This window comes from Dermacentor albipictus, unplaced genomic scaffold (genome assembly GCF_038994185.2).
Source record: "Dermacentor albipictus isolate Rhodes 1998 colony unplaced genomic scaffold, USDA_Dalb.pri_finalv2 scaffold_14, whole genome shotgun sequence".
Classification (NCBI taxonomy): Eukaryota; Metazoa; Arthropoda; class Arachnida; order Ixodida; family Ixodidae; genus Dermacentor; species Dermacentor albipictus.
Window position 1 is genome coordinate 3,307,026 of NW_027225568.1, and position 18,964 is coordinate 3,325,989.

The 18,964-nt window shown below is 46.7% G+C and overlaps 1 protein-coding gene across 1 annotated transcript; it reads right to left on the reverse strand.

Moving 5' to 3' along the window:
* Window positions 1-3,820: 3,820 nt before the first annotated feature.
* On the reverse strand, window positions 3,821-12,434 carry LOC139051815 (KAT8 regulatory NSL complex subunit 2-like). The gene is made up of 2 exons (XM_070528826.1): window positions 11,188-12,434; window positions 3,821-4,224 (listed from the first exon to the last, which is right to left on the reverse strand). The coding sequence occupies exons 1-2, from the start codon at window positions 12,411-12,413 to the stop codon at window positions 3,981-3,983; spliced, it is 1,470 nt and encodes a 489-aa protein (XP_070384927.1). The 5' UTR covers window positions 12,414-12,434; the 3' UTR covers window positions 3,821-3,980.
* Between the last annotated feature and the right edge of the window lie 6,530 nt (window positions 12,435-18,964).

Below are 18,964 nucleotides of genomic sequence, written 5' to 3' on the forward strand. Positions count from 1 at the left end.
ATTAATGTACGTACTTTGCGATGATGAAAAAGATGCAGAAACACCACTGGTGTTGTCTAACTATTCGTAAACAGGCCCCCAAATTTCAATTGGCCCACCCCAAACATTAAGTAGGCTCACCCCCGAATTTCAAGTTGGCACACCCTCAAATTTAAATTGGCCCACCCCCCTCAAATTTAAATTCGGCCACGCTTGATTTTCTTTTCGCCCAGCCTTAGAGGAAGCTTTAGCTCGAGTGCTCCTATCTAAATGCATGTATAAGGAGAATTCGTTTTTTTCGGCAACCACTGCACCAAATTTGACGAGGTTTGTTGCATTTAAAAGAAAAACTTAAAATCTAGTGACTGTTGGTTTCGAATTCTTGAGTTAGGTTGTCAATTTTTCGTTAAAAATTGCCGAAATCGAAAATTTTCAAAAAACGAAACTATGAACTTTACAACTCTGTAACTCAACCACTAAATATGATAATACAATTCTGTGAATTGCATCTAGTAGTACATCGAAAGCGGACAAAATTGATATGTTACACATGAATATAAAAAAATTAATCATAGGGAAATACAACTTTGGCACAACCGTCGTAACCAACGTAACAATTCATGTAAGATGTAAAATGACATATGGAATTTGTCCGCTTTGAATGATCTAATGGATGCCGTTTACAGAACCGCGATATGAATTATTTATGCAGAGCTATGAATTTGTAAACTTCGTGCTTCTATTTTTTTCAAACGGTCAAATATTTGAAAATCGTTTTAAGAAAATTCAAGCCCTAAATAGAAATTCCGCTACAACAGTCACTAGAATTTAACTTTCTCTTTCAAATGCAACAAATTTCATCAAAATCGGTCCAGGGGTTATCTCATAAAAACGTTTTAGCGTTTTACATGTATTTGAAAACGCCGCGTCGGAGTTGGGCCCGAGCTAAAGCTTCCTCTTAAACTCAAATCGCAATCCCAAATTTCAATTGGGCCACCTCTAATTTTCAAGTTGGTGCATGCACGCACGAATTTCCGTAAATCGACGTCCAAATTTCGAGTCGGCGCACCCCAAAATTTAGGCTTGTCCACCCCCATATCGCCCCCAAATTCAGATTGGCCGACCTCGAGATTGCCCCCATATTTAGGTAGGACCAACCCCATATCACCCCCGAATACAAATTGTGCTGCCTCCACCACACCACCAAATTTAGGTTGGCCCACTCCAATACCACCTGCAAATCGAGGTTGGCCCACCCCCATATCCGCCCCAAACTAGCGCTGGCCCACCCCTCGATCACCTCAAATTTATGATGGCCCACTGCAAATCACACACCAATTAAGGTTAGTCCACCCATATATCACGCCCCAATTCAGCTTGGCGCCGCCGCACATCACCGCCGTGGTCAGGTTAGCCGGTCCCAATGTCACCCCAAATTTAGGTTGGCCCACCCCCATATCATCCCCGAATCCAGGTTGGCCCACCCCCATATCAGCCCCAAACTTAGCCTGGCCCACCCCTGTATCACCTCAAATTTAGGATGGCCCACCGCAAATCAATCCCACATTTAGGTTAGCCCATCCCCATTACACCCCCGATTCAGCTTCGCCCAGCCCCATGTCACCCCCATGGTTAAGGTGTCCCACTACCCATATCCCACCAAATTTAGGTTCTCCCACCCCCGTATCATCCCCAAATCCAGGCTGGCCCACCCCCCATATTCCCCCAAACTTAGACTTACCCACCCATATATCACCTCAAATTTAAGTTGGGCCACCGCCATATCAGGCTCAAATTCAGTTTGACTCATTACCATTTCACCCCAAATTTAGGTTGGGCCACTCCCATATCACTACCAAATTCAGCTTGGCCCATCCCTGTATCACGCCCAAATTGATGCTGATGGCACTTCCAATTTCAAGTTGGCCACCCCAACCCTTTTTATGAAGACCTATGTATTCAAATGGGAAATGCGTCAAGTTTTTTTGGCGTTACAGACACGATTTTGCACGATTTTGCTACCAAATTGCTGGGGTACTCGCCAACGAATGCTGCGCATTAAAAGCAACTGCACCGAACGAGTGACGCCATGTGTTGATCCTAAATACTGACGGCTAGCCAAGCTAGCTTCTCTGTAGAGCGACCGCGGCAGCCACAACACGGGACATTTATTCAAATGGATTTTTTACGGGCACACCGACACATTCATACCACTTGGCTGTAGGCAACACATTAACAGTAGCTATTAATCCACACGCTGCACGTCTTCTCCTAGTTGGCGCATTTTTTATTTGAATGAATCTTTAGAAATAGTTAACGTTCGGGCAGCGACTCAGCTTATCAGGCCCTTTGTTCCGCACGAATGTTGCATAGGAATGGCACTGGCCACCGGGTGGCATTGTGGCCCAGGTGGACCTAATTCGCTCGGAGTATGTGCCATTAAGGACAGGCGAAAGTCGTGAAAACGGACCTTCCAGAAGAACGCAATAAGAATAGCCATTTTGTTCTCCCAGGTTCCACGCTACAAAGCACTAAAGAGTTTTTTTTTTTTGCATAACACAAAGCTATGCGCAAGCTTCTAGTTATGATGTCCAATGAATAAAATATTCATAAATGCGGTGACCTAACTAATGAACACAACACTGCTATGTTTTAGCAAGGAAAATAGAAAACAATATTTCAAGAGAACCACTGGAAAACTAGAACCGAAAGCAAACCATGAGCTTTGTGTTTCTGCCATCTGTTGGGAGACTGTAAAACTAAGTCCTATGCGGCTTCTAAAAAAAAAAAGAAACTGCAACGCTGCAAAACCAGAACCGAAAGCAAATATTGGATTTTGTGTTTCTGCCATCTAGTGACAGACTATAGAACTAGGCCCTATGCGGCTTAAAAAAACAAGTGCGAAGCGGGAATCGAACCGCGGCCACCGCGAAGGGAGACGAAAGGTGCGCGCGATTCTACCGCTCGGCCACGGCTTCTGTGGCTTCGCCCAGTGTTACGCTCATGTTTTTATAGATACCACGTAAAATTTCACGACAGTGTTTCAAAAAACGCTTTTGGGAACAATGTTGCGCCATGTGTGGAGAGTCGAGATAGGCATCAATCGAAAGCTGAGTCTCCGGACTACATACGCTGCACTGCGTATTACGATAGACGTCGTAGGTTAATTACAGGCACCGTTCGTGCCTCGAAAATCGAGTACAAATTTTCGTCGTTTCCATAGGCTCCCATTGCTAAACCTTTAACCGCTGTGGGAACAAAATTCTTACGTGCCATAGCGTGATCACTGCATTTGGCTCGTGTGGATTGTCTTCCAGAACACGTCTGTCGCCTGCGTTTTTCAATAATCGACCTGCAGCTTTTGTTATTCGCGAAAAACCCGCTCGTTCCATTGAAAACGCGCTAGCTTCGTGCCGGGGCCGCTTGGGGCGCTAGTTGGTACGTGTCCAGAAAAGCTGGATATGAGGCCACGCGACGTTCTCCTGAGGAGCAGGCAGCTTTCGATCAGCAACGCCGCGAGCTGAACCGGGAACGACCTCGTCTGCGCCGTGCCGATGATGAAGACCGGGCACAAGAACGAATTCGTGCAGCCGAGCGCAAGCAGCAACTGCATACCGAGGATCCAACAGCGCAGCGAGCCGTCGACTAATGAACTGTTAGGATTAACCGAGTGATAAAAACCGGGACCGCACGTTTCAGCTTCACTGGTTCACCATCTGTACGGAGTGCCTGGGCAGTGATTTTTTATTTTTTTGGCAAGCTTGGGTGCACTATGTATCGAACCTAAGAAGTTGCGCTGTAGGAGGACTCGTAAAAAAAGAATTTGATCGCACAAACTGTATAACCAACTTAGCCAATATTTTAATGAATGCTCTTCTCACAATGAAAGTGGACTAGTCAGTCAACACATTCACTTTTGCTTGTGATGGGTCTTGAAAATCCGGTTCACACTGAAACTCAGTTGGGTGTCGCTTGACAACACCCACATCTTCCAGAATGTCTCAAGGTGCCCCCAAGCCTATGGTGCTGCCGGTATTCTGATCACCTGAAAGGGCCGTGTCGGTCGATTCACCGGGATCTCCAAACTGGTTTAGGCCAAAGAGGCAACCAGGCTGCACCACATCCAAGCCCAAGGCAGCTATGTCGTCCATGGACTGGAAGTGCTCTATTTCCGGAATGTCCATATCAACAGTGCTTTCTACGTCCACATGTATGTTTTCACTGCTTCCTTTGCTTTCGGTGGCACTGAAAATGAAAATAATGTCTTTGGTCAGGTGGGAAAGAAATGGCGCCATGTGAAAATAGCGTCAGACAGGAGGCAATAAATAAAATCAACTTGAACCGGAACAGTAACCCTCGCCTTTTGGCAAAGTACACTAATAAAAGATATATCAAAAGGATGCAATTTTCGTAATACGTGTCAACGATCCATATGCTATTCTGTTAAAATCTGGTTCTTTTATCCTTTAGCTCTACCTGTGCCTGTGCACACTATGTCAGTGTGCACTTTCCAGTGGGCCAAGATAAGCATATTTAGTTGCTTTAAATGTGCTTTCCTAAGGGCTCACACTAGTCTTGGTAGCACAGCTAAGGCAGGGGCGAATGTTGGTGAAAGTTGACCGAAGCCGCGAGTTATCTAGTTAAACGAGTAATCTAGTTAAAACTAGTTATCCATTTCAAAGTGCCATTAGCCTCCTACAATTCTTTAGACACTGCAATTAGCACTTCATATCATGCTGCACCTTAATGTGGCGTGGCCACCAAACGGCTGGCATGAATTTCTGTCTTTTAACTTTGTACATTCAAAACGATTTGTGAAGCACATACTAAAAAGTGCTGCAGAAGTGTCGCTCTTCTAATCACCCCCCCCCCCATTCTCTTCCTATGCAAGGAATGGCACTACAAGAAGCACATCACTCGACACTTCTTGAAATTTCATTGTAATTCTTGTAATTTTCTTTAACTATTCTTGTTTGTCTATTATGGCCAAATACACTCCTGCTAACCTAACAGCCTTTTGGTAATGATGGGTCTACGCAGCAGGACCGAGTGCTCAAACAATTCAATGAAATTTGCATAATACATCAAAAAAAGTGCTCTGCACACTTTTCGCGTGGGTATTAAATCGGTTTAGTGTCCATGGTTTAAACGATGTACGTATGTTTTTTTATGAAAGAGACTTGTATGTAACGAATGGCATGTCATTAACTACTTGTACCTTTCTGGGTAGCTTTTAACTGATTGATTACTTTAACACTTTTTGCAATTCAGTGTACTCTATTGACCAGACAAGCTGTAACCGGTGACGCAGCTTTCAGCACTAGGTTTTGGTGAAAACTGCACTAGAATGACCGCGGCTGTGCCGATCAGCAACCTTGTGGATGCGCATAGTCAAAAAGTAAACCCCAAGTTCTTGGTATTTGTTTCTTCATCTTCACGCTGCGCCAAATGCTGGCCGAAGAACTGAACCGGCACTGCAATGGCTTTGTAACGAAGTCCACATTCAATGCTGATGTCATGAAACCACATATGTGCAATTTTTTCTGATCTTAATTGGCCCTACTGGCTAGGAGCGCTTTCCCAGGGCCCAAACAACAAATAAGTGCCACACTCCATAGTGTATCCAGATTCTGGCATCACAGTGTTGAAGGAACGACAGCCTTGTATGCAATGCCGAGGGCAGCAAAATGCACATATTCCAACGCTCTATCAGCACGTGTATTGAGGTACACCTGTACAGGTGTGCATGAACCTCGAACGCGCTCTGCTTAAAAGATTCGAGCTCTCGCGAGTAGTGCGAGGAACAAGCAACAATTTAGCAACATGTGTTTTAATCAAGACATCGCGATTGTTTAGTATTGCTGCAGAGCGCGCGCATCCGAGCAGCCCCGTTGCGCGCAGCACGGCGCGCTTACGCGAGAAATGTAAACAAGAGACGAGAGCTGGCTCGGCCCGATAGGCGGAGCAACGCCATGAGCAACGCCAACTTCCGGTCTCACTTGGCTTCACAAAGATTGACGTCAGGGCCTCTCCTGAGTTTCCTTCCACCATGGCATAGAACCATAACAAAGCCGCCATTGTGGTCCGAAAGGCGCAGCCACTATAGCAGAGAAATAAAAAAAACAGCAAAACAAAGGAGAACCTACTACGTCATTTCCTCCACACTTTTCTCCTAATGCGCGGAGGGTGTAGGGCACGGAGGAAGACATTTAGGTGAAACTCCCGTTAGCGCGAGCGAGCGCGGGCAATCAGATAACGTCACAATTGTATGCGCCGACGGGGCCTTATGCAGTGGCGGCGCCATGATGCGCGTCGTAGTAGAGTCACTGGAAAAAATTTCAGAGTACCGCAAAGGTCGGGATTTGACTGGCAACACTGAGCGACCACCCCTATATACCTTCCAAGCCGACTGCGTCGAGGGAAGGCCGCCGTGTTGGAAGAGCTTGATATTCGGTGACACATCGGGTTGAGTGTTTACTGAAGTACAAATATTTTGTGCCCGGTGATAATGGTTGCTAAGAACGAAAATAAAATGCTATTTTGTGCGAAAAAATGCAGCCGGTGGTTGTTTTGCACGCCGATCGTGTTTACTGCTGGAACTGTGCTACGATTGTGGGCAGCAGCTTAGCGCTGCTATCGGAAGCTTATGCACGCGTTCTTTTTTTTTTCGCTTCCGCGGACCGAGCTACGAAAGGAACATTTCGTCACTTCGAACCGGAATGAGGCAACCTTGTGCTTTTGGGCATGAACATCATGGACCGCCGTCGGCTTCTATTGAATGTTTCCAAGCAGGACGAAACTGACACCTGACAGTGTCGCAGGCACGTACGTTCACTGTATAATTTCACAAGCTAAATCGGATACATCTAATTTAGTTTGTAAACGGATACCACGCATTCTCGATTCTGCAGGACGACTTTGTCCGCCGTATACGCACGACACACTGCGACTGCCGTGTGCGCACCGGTGTTTGGCCGTGATCGTAAGACGATCTGTGCACAGCAGGCGTAAAAACCAACTTTGATGACCATTTCGCGCACTAAATCTTGTGGAAAGCCAATATGAGCCATTTGCGTGATTAAAGCAACGTATATGTACTTCTGTACACTATAATGTGCGAGAGTTTGCTACATTGGGATTTATGAACGCGGCTGTCTAGTGCGTTCATGAGCGGCTACTATTCTCAACTTATTTATGACTGTTTTCTTAGACTGCCAAGATTTACTGCCTGTGTAAAAAAAAGCAGGAACGCCCGCTGGGGACGCTGCACATTTTTTTTCTAAGTTACATAGGCGATGTATGAAATTCTTGTGCTTTTAGAGCGGCTTATGTAACATGCATAGTGACAGAGTGAAACTAAAGCTACTGGGTGTTCTGTTGTTTTGTATTTCTTGTTATGCATCAAGCACAACATTATTTGGGTATGCACCGTAGCATTTCAACATAAAACATAATATGAATGCTGGCTTCAGTTCATTGCATATGTGCTCGGCTTACAAGCTCAAAATTTGAAGCATGTGTTGTGAATATCACCTAGCCATTGGTTTCAAGCTCGAAATGCGTATGTATAAATGAGCAAAGGATAAGTGGAAGAAAGGAAGTATCATGGGCCTCGTATTGACCCTGTATTTATTGACTACGATCGTCACGATCTGCGAAAAACAAGTGCCATATGGGTCGAGTGACTCGAGGCGAGAGCGCGCTCACGTGCGCGGAGAAATCATGCGAGTACCTGGTGCGCGTGAGGGCGCGGAATTCTCGCGCGACAAGTGTGCCTTCGCGTGCCGCGAGCACGGAACAACCGCGTGTGTTGAGCAACAAACACGTACACGTGTACCCGCGTCAAGCGTGCAAGACGCGAACGATCCCTGCAATGAACTCCTATTTTCCTAGCATCGCTAACACCGCGAGCACTTCGCTTAAATATCTTCTAAAACAGTACCGAAAAGCGCAAGCAAGGTGTAGTTACACCTCGCACACGCGGGTGTTTTTTGTAGGCTTGAAGTTCTCCCGGCCGATTCTGTGTAACCCCGCAGAACGACGCTCTCGGTCATTTTTCCCGGTCGGAATCTAGAAAAAGATCTTTCCAGACTCAGTTCGGTTGCTGCATCCGAAGGCGCAGCAGCCAGGCATGATTTCCTTGCAGTCAAATGCGAGCGCCGACAATCGGAACGAACACACACACGCACGCACGCACACACGCACGCACACAAGCCTGCGCTGCCTGCGCTCTAACTCAGCCGGCTCGCCCGGCGCTTGGAAGGTATATGGCACCCCAGAGGTCACATGGTACGATTGGGCCAATGAACGCGTCGGCGGCACGGGCAAAACGCATGCGGTACTCTGAAATTTTTTCCAGTGGCTCTACGTCGTAGAAGCCGTAGCGAAAAAAAAAATGCAGCGCCCGGGCACGCGGCTCCGGCGCGCTCTCCGGCCACTTCCCCCGTGCCTTCAATAGAAGTCGGGCGCGCGCGGCCGAACAGGAGCAACACGCTCGACCGGTTGCCCTGGCAACCGAAACGGCCGCCAGGTGCCGCCAGCATGATAGTGGCTCCGCGGGCTCGTGGCCTTTTCTGGTCGCCGCAAACAGCGGAGTTTCTACTCCTAAATGTTTCTTGCTCCGTGGTGTAGGGCCTCTCCACAATTTCCTTCCTCCATGTACCCTAACCGAGAGCTATCGAAGCAGCGTGCGTTGCGAGCATTTCGTTACTGCTACTGTGTGTGGTTGAGCTCTTTGTCACCAGGTGGCTGCACCATGCAGACCATTCACATTTGTGCTTCTGTTCATCCCGTGAAACGACACAGTCAAACGGCCAGGCCCTGTCCCCTTGCCCTTGCATTTACCCTAATAGCGGACTCGCGAAACGCTTTTGCGTTAGTAATCTTCCGGTGTAAAGTGACTGCCGCAAACGCGCAAATCCTCGCGCCGATCGGATAGCGGGAGTCCGATGCGCTGCAGCCAGTCCGCTCGTCTGCTCCCTTGTAGAAGGACACGATGTCGCAGCTTGACATATTGACAGCTGCTACGTTTGCAGTCCACAACGCGACAAAGTTGAATCATTGTGCTCGCGAAAAGACTGAGACCGATTCTGACCACGGAGCTCTCGTCAAAATGGAGCACGTTGTAACACAAGCAGACGACGCTTGCTGTGTGCCGGCAGTGCTTAAGAGGAAGCTTTAGCTCGGGCCCAACTCCGACGCGGCCTATTCAAATACATGTAAAAACGCAAAAACGTTTTTCTGAGATAACCCCTGGACCGATTTTGATGAAATTTGTTGCATTTGAGAGAGTAAGATAAATTCTAGTGACTGTTGGAAGCAGAATTTTGATTTAGGGCTTGGATTTTGTTAGAAAGATTTTCAAAAATTCAGAAGTTTGAAAAAAATAGAAGCATGAAGTTTACAAACTAATAGCTCTGCATAAAGAACAGATATCGCGGTTCCGTAAACGGCATCCGTTAGATCATTCAAAGCGGACAAATATTATATGTCATTTTACATCTTACGTGAATTTGTTACATTGTTTACGAGGGTTCTGCAAAAGTTGTAATTACTTATTATTACATTTTTTAAGGTTCACGTGTAACATATCAAATTTGTCCCCTTTAGATGTGCTATCAGATACAATTCACAGAATTGCGATATCATTTTTTCTTGTTGAGTTACAGAGTTGTAAACTTGATAGTTTCGTTTTCTGAAAATTTGCAATTTTTGTCAATTTTTTTATAAAATATTGACGGCCTAACTCAAAAATTCGAAACCAACAGTCACTAGATTTTAAGTTTTTCTTTTAAATGCAGCAAACCCAGTCAAATTTAGTGCAGTGGTTGCCGAGAAAAACGAATTCTCCTTTTACATGTATTTAGATAGGAGCACCCGAGCTAAAGCTTCCTCTTAAGAGGAAGCTTTAGCTCCTCTTAAGATAGGATAGGAGGAGCACCCTCCTCTTAAGATAGGATAGATAGGAGCACCCGAGCTAAAGCTTCCTCTTAAGAGGAAGCTTTAGCTCGGGTGCTCCTATCTAAATACATGTAAAAGGAGAATTCGTTTTTCTCGGCAACCACTGCACTAAATTTGACTGGGTTTGCTGCATTTAAAAGAAAAACTTAAAATCTAGTGACTGTTGGTTTCGAATTTTTGAGGTAGGCCGTCAATATTTTATAAAAAATTGACAAAAATTGCAAATTTTCAGAAAACGAAACTATCAAGTTTACAACTCTGTAACTCAACAAGAAAAAATGATATCGCAATTCTGTGAATTGTATCTGATAGCACATCTAAAGGGGACAAATTTGATATGTTACACGTGAACCTTAAAAAATGTAATAATAAGTAATTACAACTTTTGCAGAACCCTCGTAAACAATGTAACAAATTCACGTAAGATGTAAAATGACATATAATATTTGTCCGCTTTGAATGATCTAACGGATGCCGTTTACGGAACCGCGATATCTGTTCTTTATGCAGAGCTATTAGTTTGTAAACTTCATGCTTCTATTTTTTTCAAACTTCTGAATTTTCGAAAATCTTTCTAACAAAATTCAAGCCCTAAATCAAAATTCTGCTTCCAACAGTCACTAGAATTTATCTTACTCTCTCAAATGCAACAAATTTCATCAAAATCGGTCCAGGGGTTATCTCAGAAAAACGTTTTTGCGTTTTTACATGTATTTGAATAGGCCGCGTCGGAGTTGGGCCCGAGCTAAAGCTTCCTCTTAAGCGTAGTGAGAAATTGTTCTTGTGCATTTTCTTTCTTTTTATAGAAACAAATTAACTAACATTGCAAATATTACAAACATCATTTGTTCACCATAAAGGTGGAAAAATTATCCATGACGCGCCCTGGGCAGCCAATCGAATAGCTCGCCCTACTGACGTGAATTGGGTGGGCTATATCATATGGGTATAGGCGGCTGAAAATTCCGCAGAGCAGTGTCCTGCGATCGGCAGCGTTGTCCATTTTCATAGCCTTATAATAAATTACACGCTTTACGCGGCGCACTTAGATACGTCAATTAATGATCAGGACTTACTCTAACGACTCAGTACGTTTGTTCAAAATCGTCAATATCATCTCAGGGTCCCTTTATGTGATAAGTGCTATAACGACCGCGCTTCGTAATGCTCAATTTCATTGAAGTACCTTACCTTACAACCTTCGCCGAAGGCTTCACACGCATTTTCATGAGTGAGAATTGGACTCACCTGCAGCCCAAGGCCGGGCTGGGCGCGGCGTGAATGAGGCAGACGTCGCGCGGGCTGCGGACCTTTAACATAATAGTGCTGCAAGGCAGGCCATTGTTGCTGTCACCATCGCAGCGCTCAAACAGCTGTTGTTTGCGGTCGTTAAGGATGTGTGAGCGGCAGAATGTCGACAAGGGAATGACACGCTTGCTGCACCCTGCATGGCTGCAAGTCACGGGGATGCCATCACTCGAGCACTTCTGCTTGCGCTTGAACCGAGCCCTGAGAACAGCTTCGGCACCGTAGGTGCGATGGTACCGGTAATAAGCGCGGTACCGCTTGTAGAGCGCCTCCTCATGAGGCGAGGCGAAATCCTTGGACATAGGCGCTGACGAGGCTTTGTTCCGAAGGTACTGCGCACGCTTTTGCGTCAGGATGTCGGTAAGTCTTTTAAAATGGTTCAAGTACAGTCTCTGCAACCGCACCAGCTTATCTCGAGTGATTGACGCGGCTTCCTCGACGGTGAACACGCCGGCGTGCCGGAGCGGATCGTCCAGGTCGTTGTCGAGACTGTCGGCATCACTGTCGCCTTCAGAATACGGTCGGAACTCTCCGACCGTAGGAGGCTCTTCGTCACTTTCAACATCGTAAAACTTCACCGTGTTTCTCGCGGTATCCGATTGGTCTATGGAATGCTGCGGGTCTCGGCAGTAGTGCTCCAACGTTTCGATCACTTTCTGCGGCGTCTCGACGAGCTGCTGCTTTTTTCCGGACGAATGACGCTGCTGGAGAGCCTTCTGCGCGTGGAACTGGCAGAGAGACTCCCGCGTATCAGTTATCGGCGCCGCGTTGGCGCACCGGCGCCCGCTCTTGGCGTGGGTGTATGCACACTGGCGAAAAGGAGCAGTTTCATCCTCGAGAATATGCCGCATGCAGTACTCGTAGCCTTCGATTCTGGCTTGGAGGCACACGCGGTGCATGTAGTTGCATAGCTTGCGATCCGGGACGGCGACCGTCGTCTTTGGTTTTCGTCTCGCCATGACTCGCCTGGTCACGCTCACTTGCTGGTATTTACACTTCGGGCCGTTAGCACTGGCAGTCAAATTCAGCGCGAACTTGCCTTTGTTAGACGGCACGAACTTCGAACGCATCACCAGGAGGGCAGGCAGCCATTCCGCTTTTCTTCGCAAACAACGGGAACTACGACTATGACCAATGGCTCCTTTCGTCTTTCGAATGTTTCGCATGCGACGCAGGTGCCATCTACGCGGAAAACAAAGCGCTTGCGCAGGCCACGTACAGGCAGCGTTTAAGATAGGGGCGCTAGCTGACGAAACAAAACCTAGACGAGAAGATCACAACTCAGTGTCAGCCTCCGAGATTTGCGATGCTGAAGTTTACTGAATTCTTTTAGAGTCCTCCACCTGCCTCTAAAGGAGAACAGCGCGAAAGGACGAAAGACAAGAAGGGAAATACAGGTGTATGTGCGTTCACCCTCTTGTGCTTCGTCTTTTCACGCCGTTCCCTTGTAGAGTATGAACAATAAAGCCGGTCGTGGTATGAACCGACTAGCCCAAGCCATCCCGGTGCTGCAGTTTATTTGCACAAAGTTTATTTTAGAGGCCGCACGCAGCGCGTTCTTCAAAAGGTGGTGTGTAAATTCACATTGCGTAGAGTGGCGCTTTTAGGACTTAAAGTGCGGATCTTAAAGGCCATGTTTTCACTGGTTGAATGCGGCGGACGCTGTTTTGGGAGCCGGAAACACGTAAAACGTTGTGTTTGACAGAAACCTCTCTTATACATGGAGTGGAACGTATTAATTGTAGGCACTGCCGCTACGGTAATTATTCTAGTTTATACCACTGCTTTCACCTGAGCTTCCTTACTTTTTGGTCCTAGTTCATTTATCAGCCTAACGGGAACCTCGTCTAGCCCTGTGGCTGTGCGCTTAGGAATTTTCTCTTCCGCTTTCTTCCAGTTTAAATTTGTCAGCACCAGCTCCTTTTCCACTTGGGTCTCTTTCATGCTCTTTTTTTCTTCAAATACAACCTCGCCATTGCATTGGAAAGATTCGGCTGTTATTTTCGGATGTAATTTATTGCCGCTTCTCTTTCCAGTCTGTTTTCATCTTCGTCTAGGATATATTCTTGTATTTCTGTTGACTTCCTGCCTAGTAATTTTATGTGGTTCCGAAATATTTTAGGTGCGGCCTTCTTTTTCTCACGTATTTCTGACAACCAACGTTCACTTTCACCTTTTATCTTTGCTTGCACCACTATTTGAATCATAGACATTTTCTCCCGGTATATTTCCCATTTATACTGGTTACATTATCCTGCGGCTACTGCGCCTTCTTTGCCAGCCTGTGCTCTCGAGATGCTTTCTGTCGTTCGGCGATCGCTTCTCGTATCTCCTTGTTCCACCAGCTTTTCGGTTTCTTTTTTCCTTTCCAACGAACGTTTTGTTTCTCTTTCTCTATTTCTGTCGTTATTACACTGAGAAGCTCATCATATTCCCACTCTTGGCCATTTGCCAAGTTCTTCCTCAACTCTAGTGGCTATTGGCCTCGAGCTCCACCACTGGAAAAGCTGGCGCCACCGTCGGCGTGACGTGCTAGGAGGGATCACGTGGACATAGCGGCCGCGTCGGCTGCTTCGGGCGCGCCGAAGCGAGCTGAAAACGAGTTTAAATTCCCTCGTACGCTGCGGTTTTCATTTAGTGGCGAAATTTTCCCGCTTCGAGTGTCTCCTTTACAACGCTTGAAAGCACTACAGTAGGTAGTGGCTGCCTTTGAAGGCGCGCGACATGGTAGGCTACTGCTCGGTGCCGCAGGGCCGGACGCACGTAACGGAGGCCGGTGTCAGCCTTATTCACACGTAGCCGCAGGACAAGAAGCTGCGTGAAGCTTGGCTCGCGAAACATAAAACCGGCAAATAGTCATCGGCTACAACTCGGGTATGCAGCAAGCACAGACGCGAGGAACATTTCTACTACGGCGCCCGGTCTGCGATGTTCTGAAAACACGCACCGAGACGCACGCCCGAGTCCGCTGCCCGACTAATGTCATGACGGTTTGGTCTATGAACTTGTCGATACTATAGATACTGCCAAGTTCAGTGGAGTGGAAAGGCAGCGGTAAGAAGCACATTTAAAGAAAGCATGGCATATGGTCATGTTTATGCTATGAATTAATGCACAGGATTACAAAAAAGGAGAAGCGGGAAATTGCACGCTGAGAACGCCGATAAACATACAGTGCGACGTAACTCGAGAAATAGTATCGAAAGATCAAAGAATTTAGAAGAAAAAAAAAGATTGAATCGTCGCGACGGCACATCACAGTCCCCGTAGGCGTCGAAGTCTCTACAATTAAATTATTTTTGAACAGCTCTGATGGCGCCCACGCAACAATGGTTGCTTGTTTACTGTCAAATGCTCATATTCTGCGGCCTAAAGCTCATGGCAGGGTACGAAAACGCGCGCGCGGAGAAAGCGAAACAGTGGGCGGACAAGCATGCAGACGCGCAGTCGGTCGCTGCGAATCTGCGCGATCGCTGCATTGAGGCTTCGTTACATTACGCTCCATTTAGTTATACAAACACTATAAGAACATATTTCACATGGTTTGCTCTCAGCGTTTACCTACCTTTCACGCAAGAAGCTGGTTCGGGAGACTCCATCGCGGCGACCGCGCGCAGTGGCGTTCACTGTACGTATCGAGATAGCGGCTGTAAACGATTGTGTGCTTTCAGTTTGCCCAAGAATATTATTTAGACTGTAAGAAACTTCTCTTGCTTCGAAAGTACTTACAGAAATGTCCGGGAGAGCTCGCGCGTGGTGTTTTCAGTGAGCGCTGACAGCAAAACCTATGAGGAGCGCGCCACGTGATCCCTCATACTACGCCAGCGAGGCGCTTCCGATAGAGGGCGACTCCGTAACTCCTCGCCGCCAATATTTGCTATTTGTTCTGCGTTCAAATTTGGACTGGCCATTTTGCTTTCCTTGCTCTCTTTCCCAACTACATATCCCATTGTCCATATGATGCGTTTATGGTCACTCCCTGTGCTGCTAAACCATTCCTCATCGATGACCATTTCTCTCAACTTATCATGTATTCCTTCTGTCATCAGACAGTAATCAATGGTCGAATGCCGGTTTCCCACTTCCCACGTGATCTGTCCTTCACACTTAGGCCCTGTATTTACGATAACGAGGTTATGTTGCTCACAAATGTCTAGCATTGACTTCCCGTTGTTGTCGGTACAGCCATCTAAATCCTGGATGTGGGCATTCATGTCACCTAATAGGACAATTTCAGCACCATTCCCGAAACCCTTAATATCAGCGCTTATGCATTCCACTAACTCTTTATTCTTCTCTGCGCAATTTTTTTCCGGTCCACAAATATGTAACGTCCAGCCAAGTTTCTTTCCCACTCATCGTACCTGATAACCAAAGATGCTCTTGACACTGTGAATTAACTCTTTTCCATTTGGCTCCCTGATGGATGAGCATTCCGACTCCCCCTCCCTTTCTTTCCGACCTAGTTTTGTTGCACCCTTCCCAAACATAATTCTCAATAACGGGCGGCTCTTCTGAGTCGCTAAGGTGCGCTTCTGTAACCGCATACACCCCTATTTGTTCTCTATGTAACAGCTCCTCAATCTCTGCCCACTTTTCCTTTCTTCTGCCGCCCTGCATGTTTATGTAGCCTATTGCATGGCGAGCGCTTTTTCTTGCTTTCCTCCTTTTTCTGTTATAGACTGTGGTGCTCTTCTGATGCTCCCCTAGGGGACCTTCTTCATTACTATCTACTCTGACCTCCTGAGCGCCCGCGGGCCCCCTAAGAAAGCAGCAGCGCGACCGCCAAGTCGCCAGCCCACTTCTCGTGCCAGCCTATAATTGAAGTGGATCCCGTCTCGTTTAAAACCACCACAACTTCTCACTTCCCTGTTTACTTCGACAACCTCGAAGCCTTTCACTAGGCTCATTTTCCATATTGCCTCATTAGCAGCCACTACAGCTTTTTGTACGTGACTGTCACGTACAGGCAACTCCAGCACCACGATCTGCACCTGAGGGGATAGTACGCGCAAGTCGTCCACCCCCTTCGGCAAGCGCTGGGCTAGTCCTGGCCATTTCCTGTTTAGGATGTCATTTAGCCCACCTGCTGCTATGACAAGGTTGCGCACGTGGGCATTCCCTGCGAGCTTTTCTTTTGCTCGCTCCATGACAGAATTAACCCAGTGTCCGCCCTGGCAATGCCCATACCGCCACTCTTTTGTCGCCTTTCACCCTCTCCACAATTGCTTTTGAGCCCCCAGCCAGGTGTGCGTCGCCGGCGAGAATCACCCTTTCACTCTCTCCTATCTCGCCCTGCTTCCTTTTGTGCTTTTCCGCGTGATTCGGACTCGACAAGGGGCATTCTCCCTTGGGCTCCTGTTTTTCCGCGTGGCGGTTTCAAGGTAGGTGCCGCTCTTTCCAGCTAACCCTTCATCATGCTACATGCATTCCACGTATTCCGCTGACACTCCCTCGCCTGTCGCGTCGGGGGTCTGCGTTCCATTGTCATGCACATTCTCGTTCACTATGGCGGCCCTTTTCAGCTTTTCCTCGGCTGCTTCAAGTCTCTTTTCAACTACCTTCCGTGCATCACGCTCCCTGTTTAGCTCATTTTTGAGCTCTTGCACCTGTTTGAGAAGCTCTTCCTGGAAAGCCTCCATTTTCTGCAGCCTATCGACATCACATTGTGTGCCGGTTGATTCGATGCCCTCTCCATGCTCATCCGTCTCCTCACCTGCCTTGAGGGACCCCCCACCCACTGCTTGCTTTCCCATCTTTCTCGCCATGTATTGCACGGCTTTTTGCAAATACTACAATAGTATAATAATGCTGCTACTGATGCAAATACTATATTACTATATCAATGCAGAGCGCGTGCCTAAAGACCGATACGCACAGGATCCAAATCCTCAAAATGTCGCAAGGCAACTTCACCACTGTTTCAAAAACAGTCAGTGCTGCGGAGACCGAAGGTATGAGACGCTCTCGCACGCGCTCAACCACGCGGCCACGCTCTCACTTTCCTACCAAAACACGCACAGTAAAAGCACTACTGATAGCTATTTGTCTTTCCACTTCCAAGCTACCATTTAAAGACTACAAACACTCAACGTCCCACCCGGCTGCACGTGTTGGAGCAGGTGGCACGAAAGGACGCTCTAACCATACTGCAAAACAAATGTACATGAAGCACACCCACACACCCGAAATGCGAGAGACAAAAGAAGGAAAGAAAAAGAAAATCACCCAATTACTATTTAAAGGCAAAAAAAATCGGCAAATAAAAAACAGAAGCAAGCTCAAAGCATGAAAGGTGACAGATCATCCCCACGTAATTACCGACCCATTTCGTTAACCAGTGTATGCTCTAAGATCATGGAACACGTCATTTACTCTAATGTTGCCACATTCCTAACATCGGCCGACTTTTTTCATCCAAACCAACACGGATTCCGGAAAGACCACTCATGCGAAACCCAATTAGCTTTGTTCCTGCATGACATTCATTCCTATCTTGACCGCAATATCCCAATTGATGCGCTATTTCTAGATTTCGAGAAAGCTTTCGATAAAGTACCCCATTCCCGCCTTTTGCTTAAAATGTCCTTGTTAAACATTCATCCTAGTGTCTTGAACTGGATTCGAAGCTTTTTGACTGACCGCATGCAATTTGTCTCCGCTAATGGCTTCTCATCATCCTACTCACACGTTCTTTCAGGAGTACCTCAAGGCACGGTTCTTGGCCCCTTGCTCTTTCTAATATACATTAACGACTTGCCTTCCACAGTAACATCTAGTATCCACCTATTCGCGGATGATTGCGTACTCTACCGCCCCATAACTAACGCCGAGGATGCTTACATCCTCCAAAATGACCTGGATAACATAGAGCGGTGGTGCACTAAATGGCTAATGTCCATAAATACTACAAAGACCGCACAAATTTCTTTTCACCGCCGCCGAAATTATACTCCGCCTACTTATAAAATTACTACTATTATTTCCACTAACTCTTTTAAGTATCTTGGCATTAACCTTGCTAGTGACCTAACATGGTCTTGCCACATTAACCACATAATAAATTCATCTAATCGAGCAGTTGGGTATCTCCGACGTAACCAGCGCATGACACCTCCTTCCTTAAAATTACTAGCTTATAAAACATTTGTACGACCTAAACTTGAATACGCTTGCGCAATATTTGACCCCCATCAGTCTAACCTTATCTCAGCCCTTGAATCTGCTCAGAATCGTGCCACTCGCTTTATTCTTTCAAACTACTCTCGATACTCTAGCATATCCGCCTTGAAATTGCAACTAAAACTTCCTTCTCTCGCTTCCCGTCGCCGAATTTCACGTCTCTGCCTTTATCACAGGTTTTTCCATTGCTCGCCCCGTGACAGCAACCTCATCCTACCAGTACGTCGAACACCCCGCACCGGCCATTCAAACAGCCTCATCCCGCATCGTTCCCGAACAACTACATTTCAGAAATCATTTTTTGTCCACACAGCTCGCGACTGGAATGACCTTCCCTGTCACTTAGCACAAATCCCTGATCCAGTCCATTTCAAGACTGCCATCGAGGAAGCCATGTCATCGTCATGATTCTCATGTAACATTCATTGTTAACCGCCGTTCTTGCACCCACCCCTCATGTAATGTCCCGCCAGGGACCCTTGAGATTCAAATAAATAAATAAAAATAAATGCACAAAAACATGATTTCGTCGCCG

Coding starts and splice junctions, on each gene's coding strand:
- LOC139051815 (XM_070528826.1), bottom strand. CDS start 12,413: ATGCGAAACATTCGAAAGACGAAAGGAGCCATTGGTCATAGTCGTAGT. Junction 4,225..11,187: donor AGCCCGGCCTTGGGCTGCAG/GTGAGTCCAATT, acceptor TTTCATTTTCAG/TGCCACCGAAAGCAAAGGAA.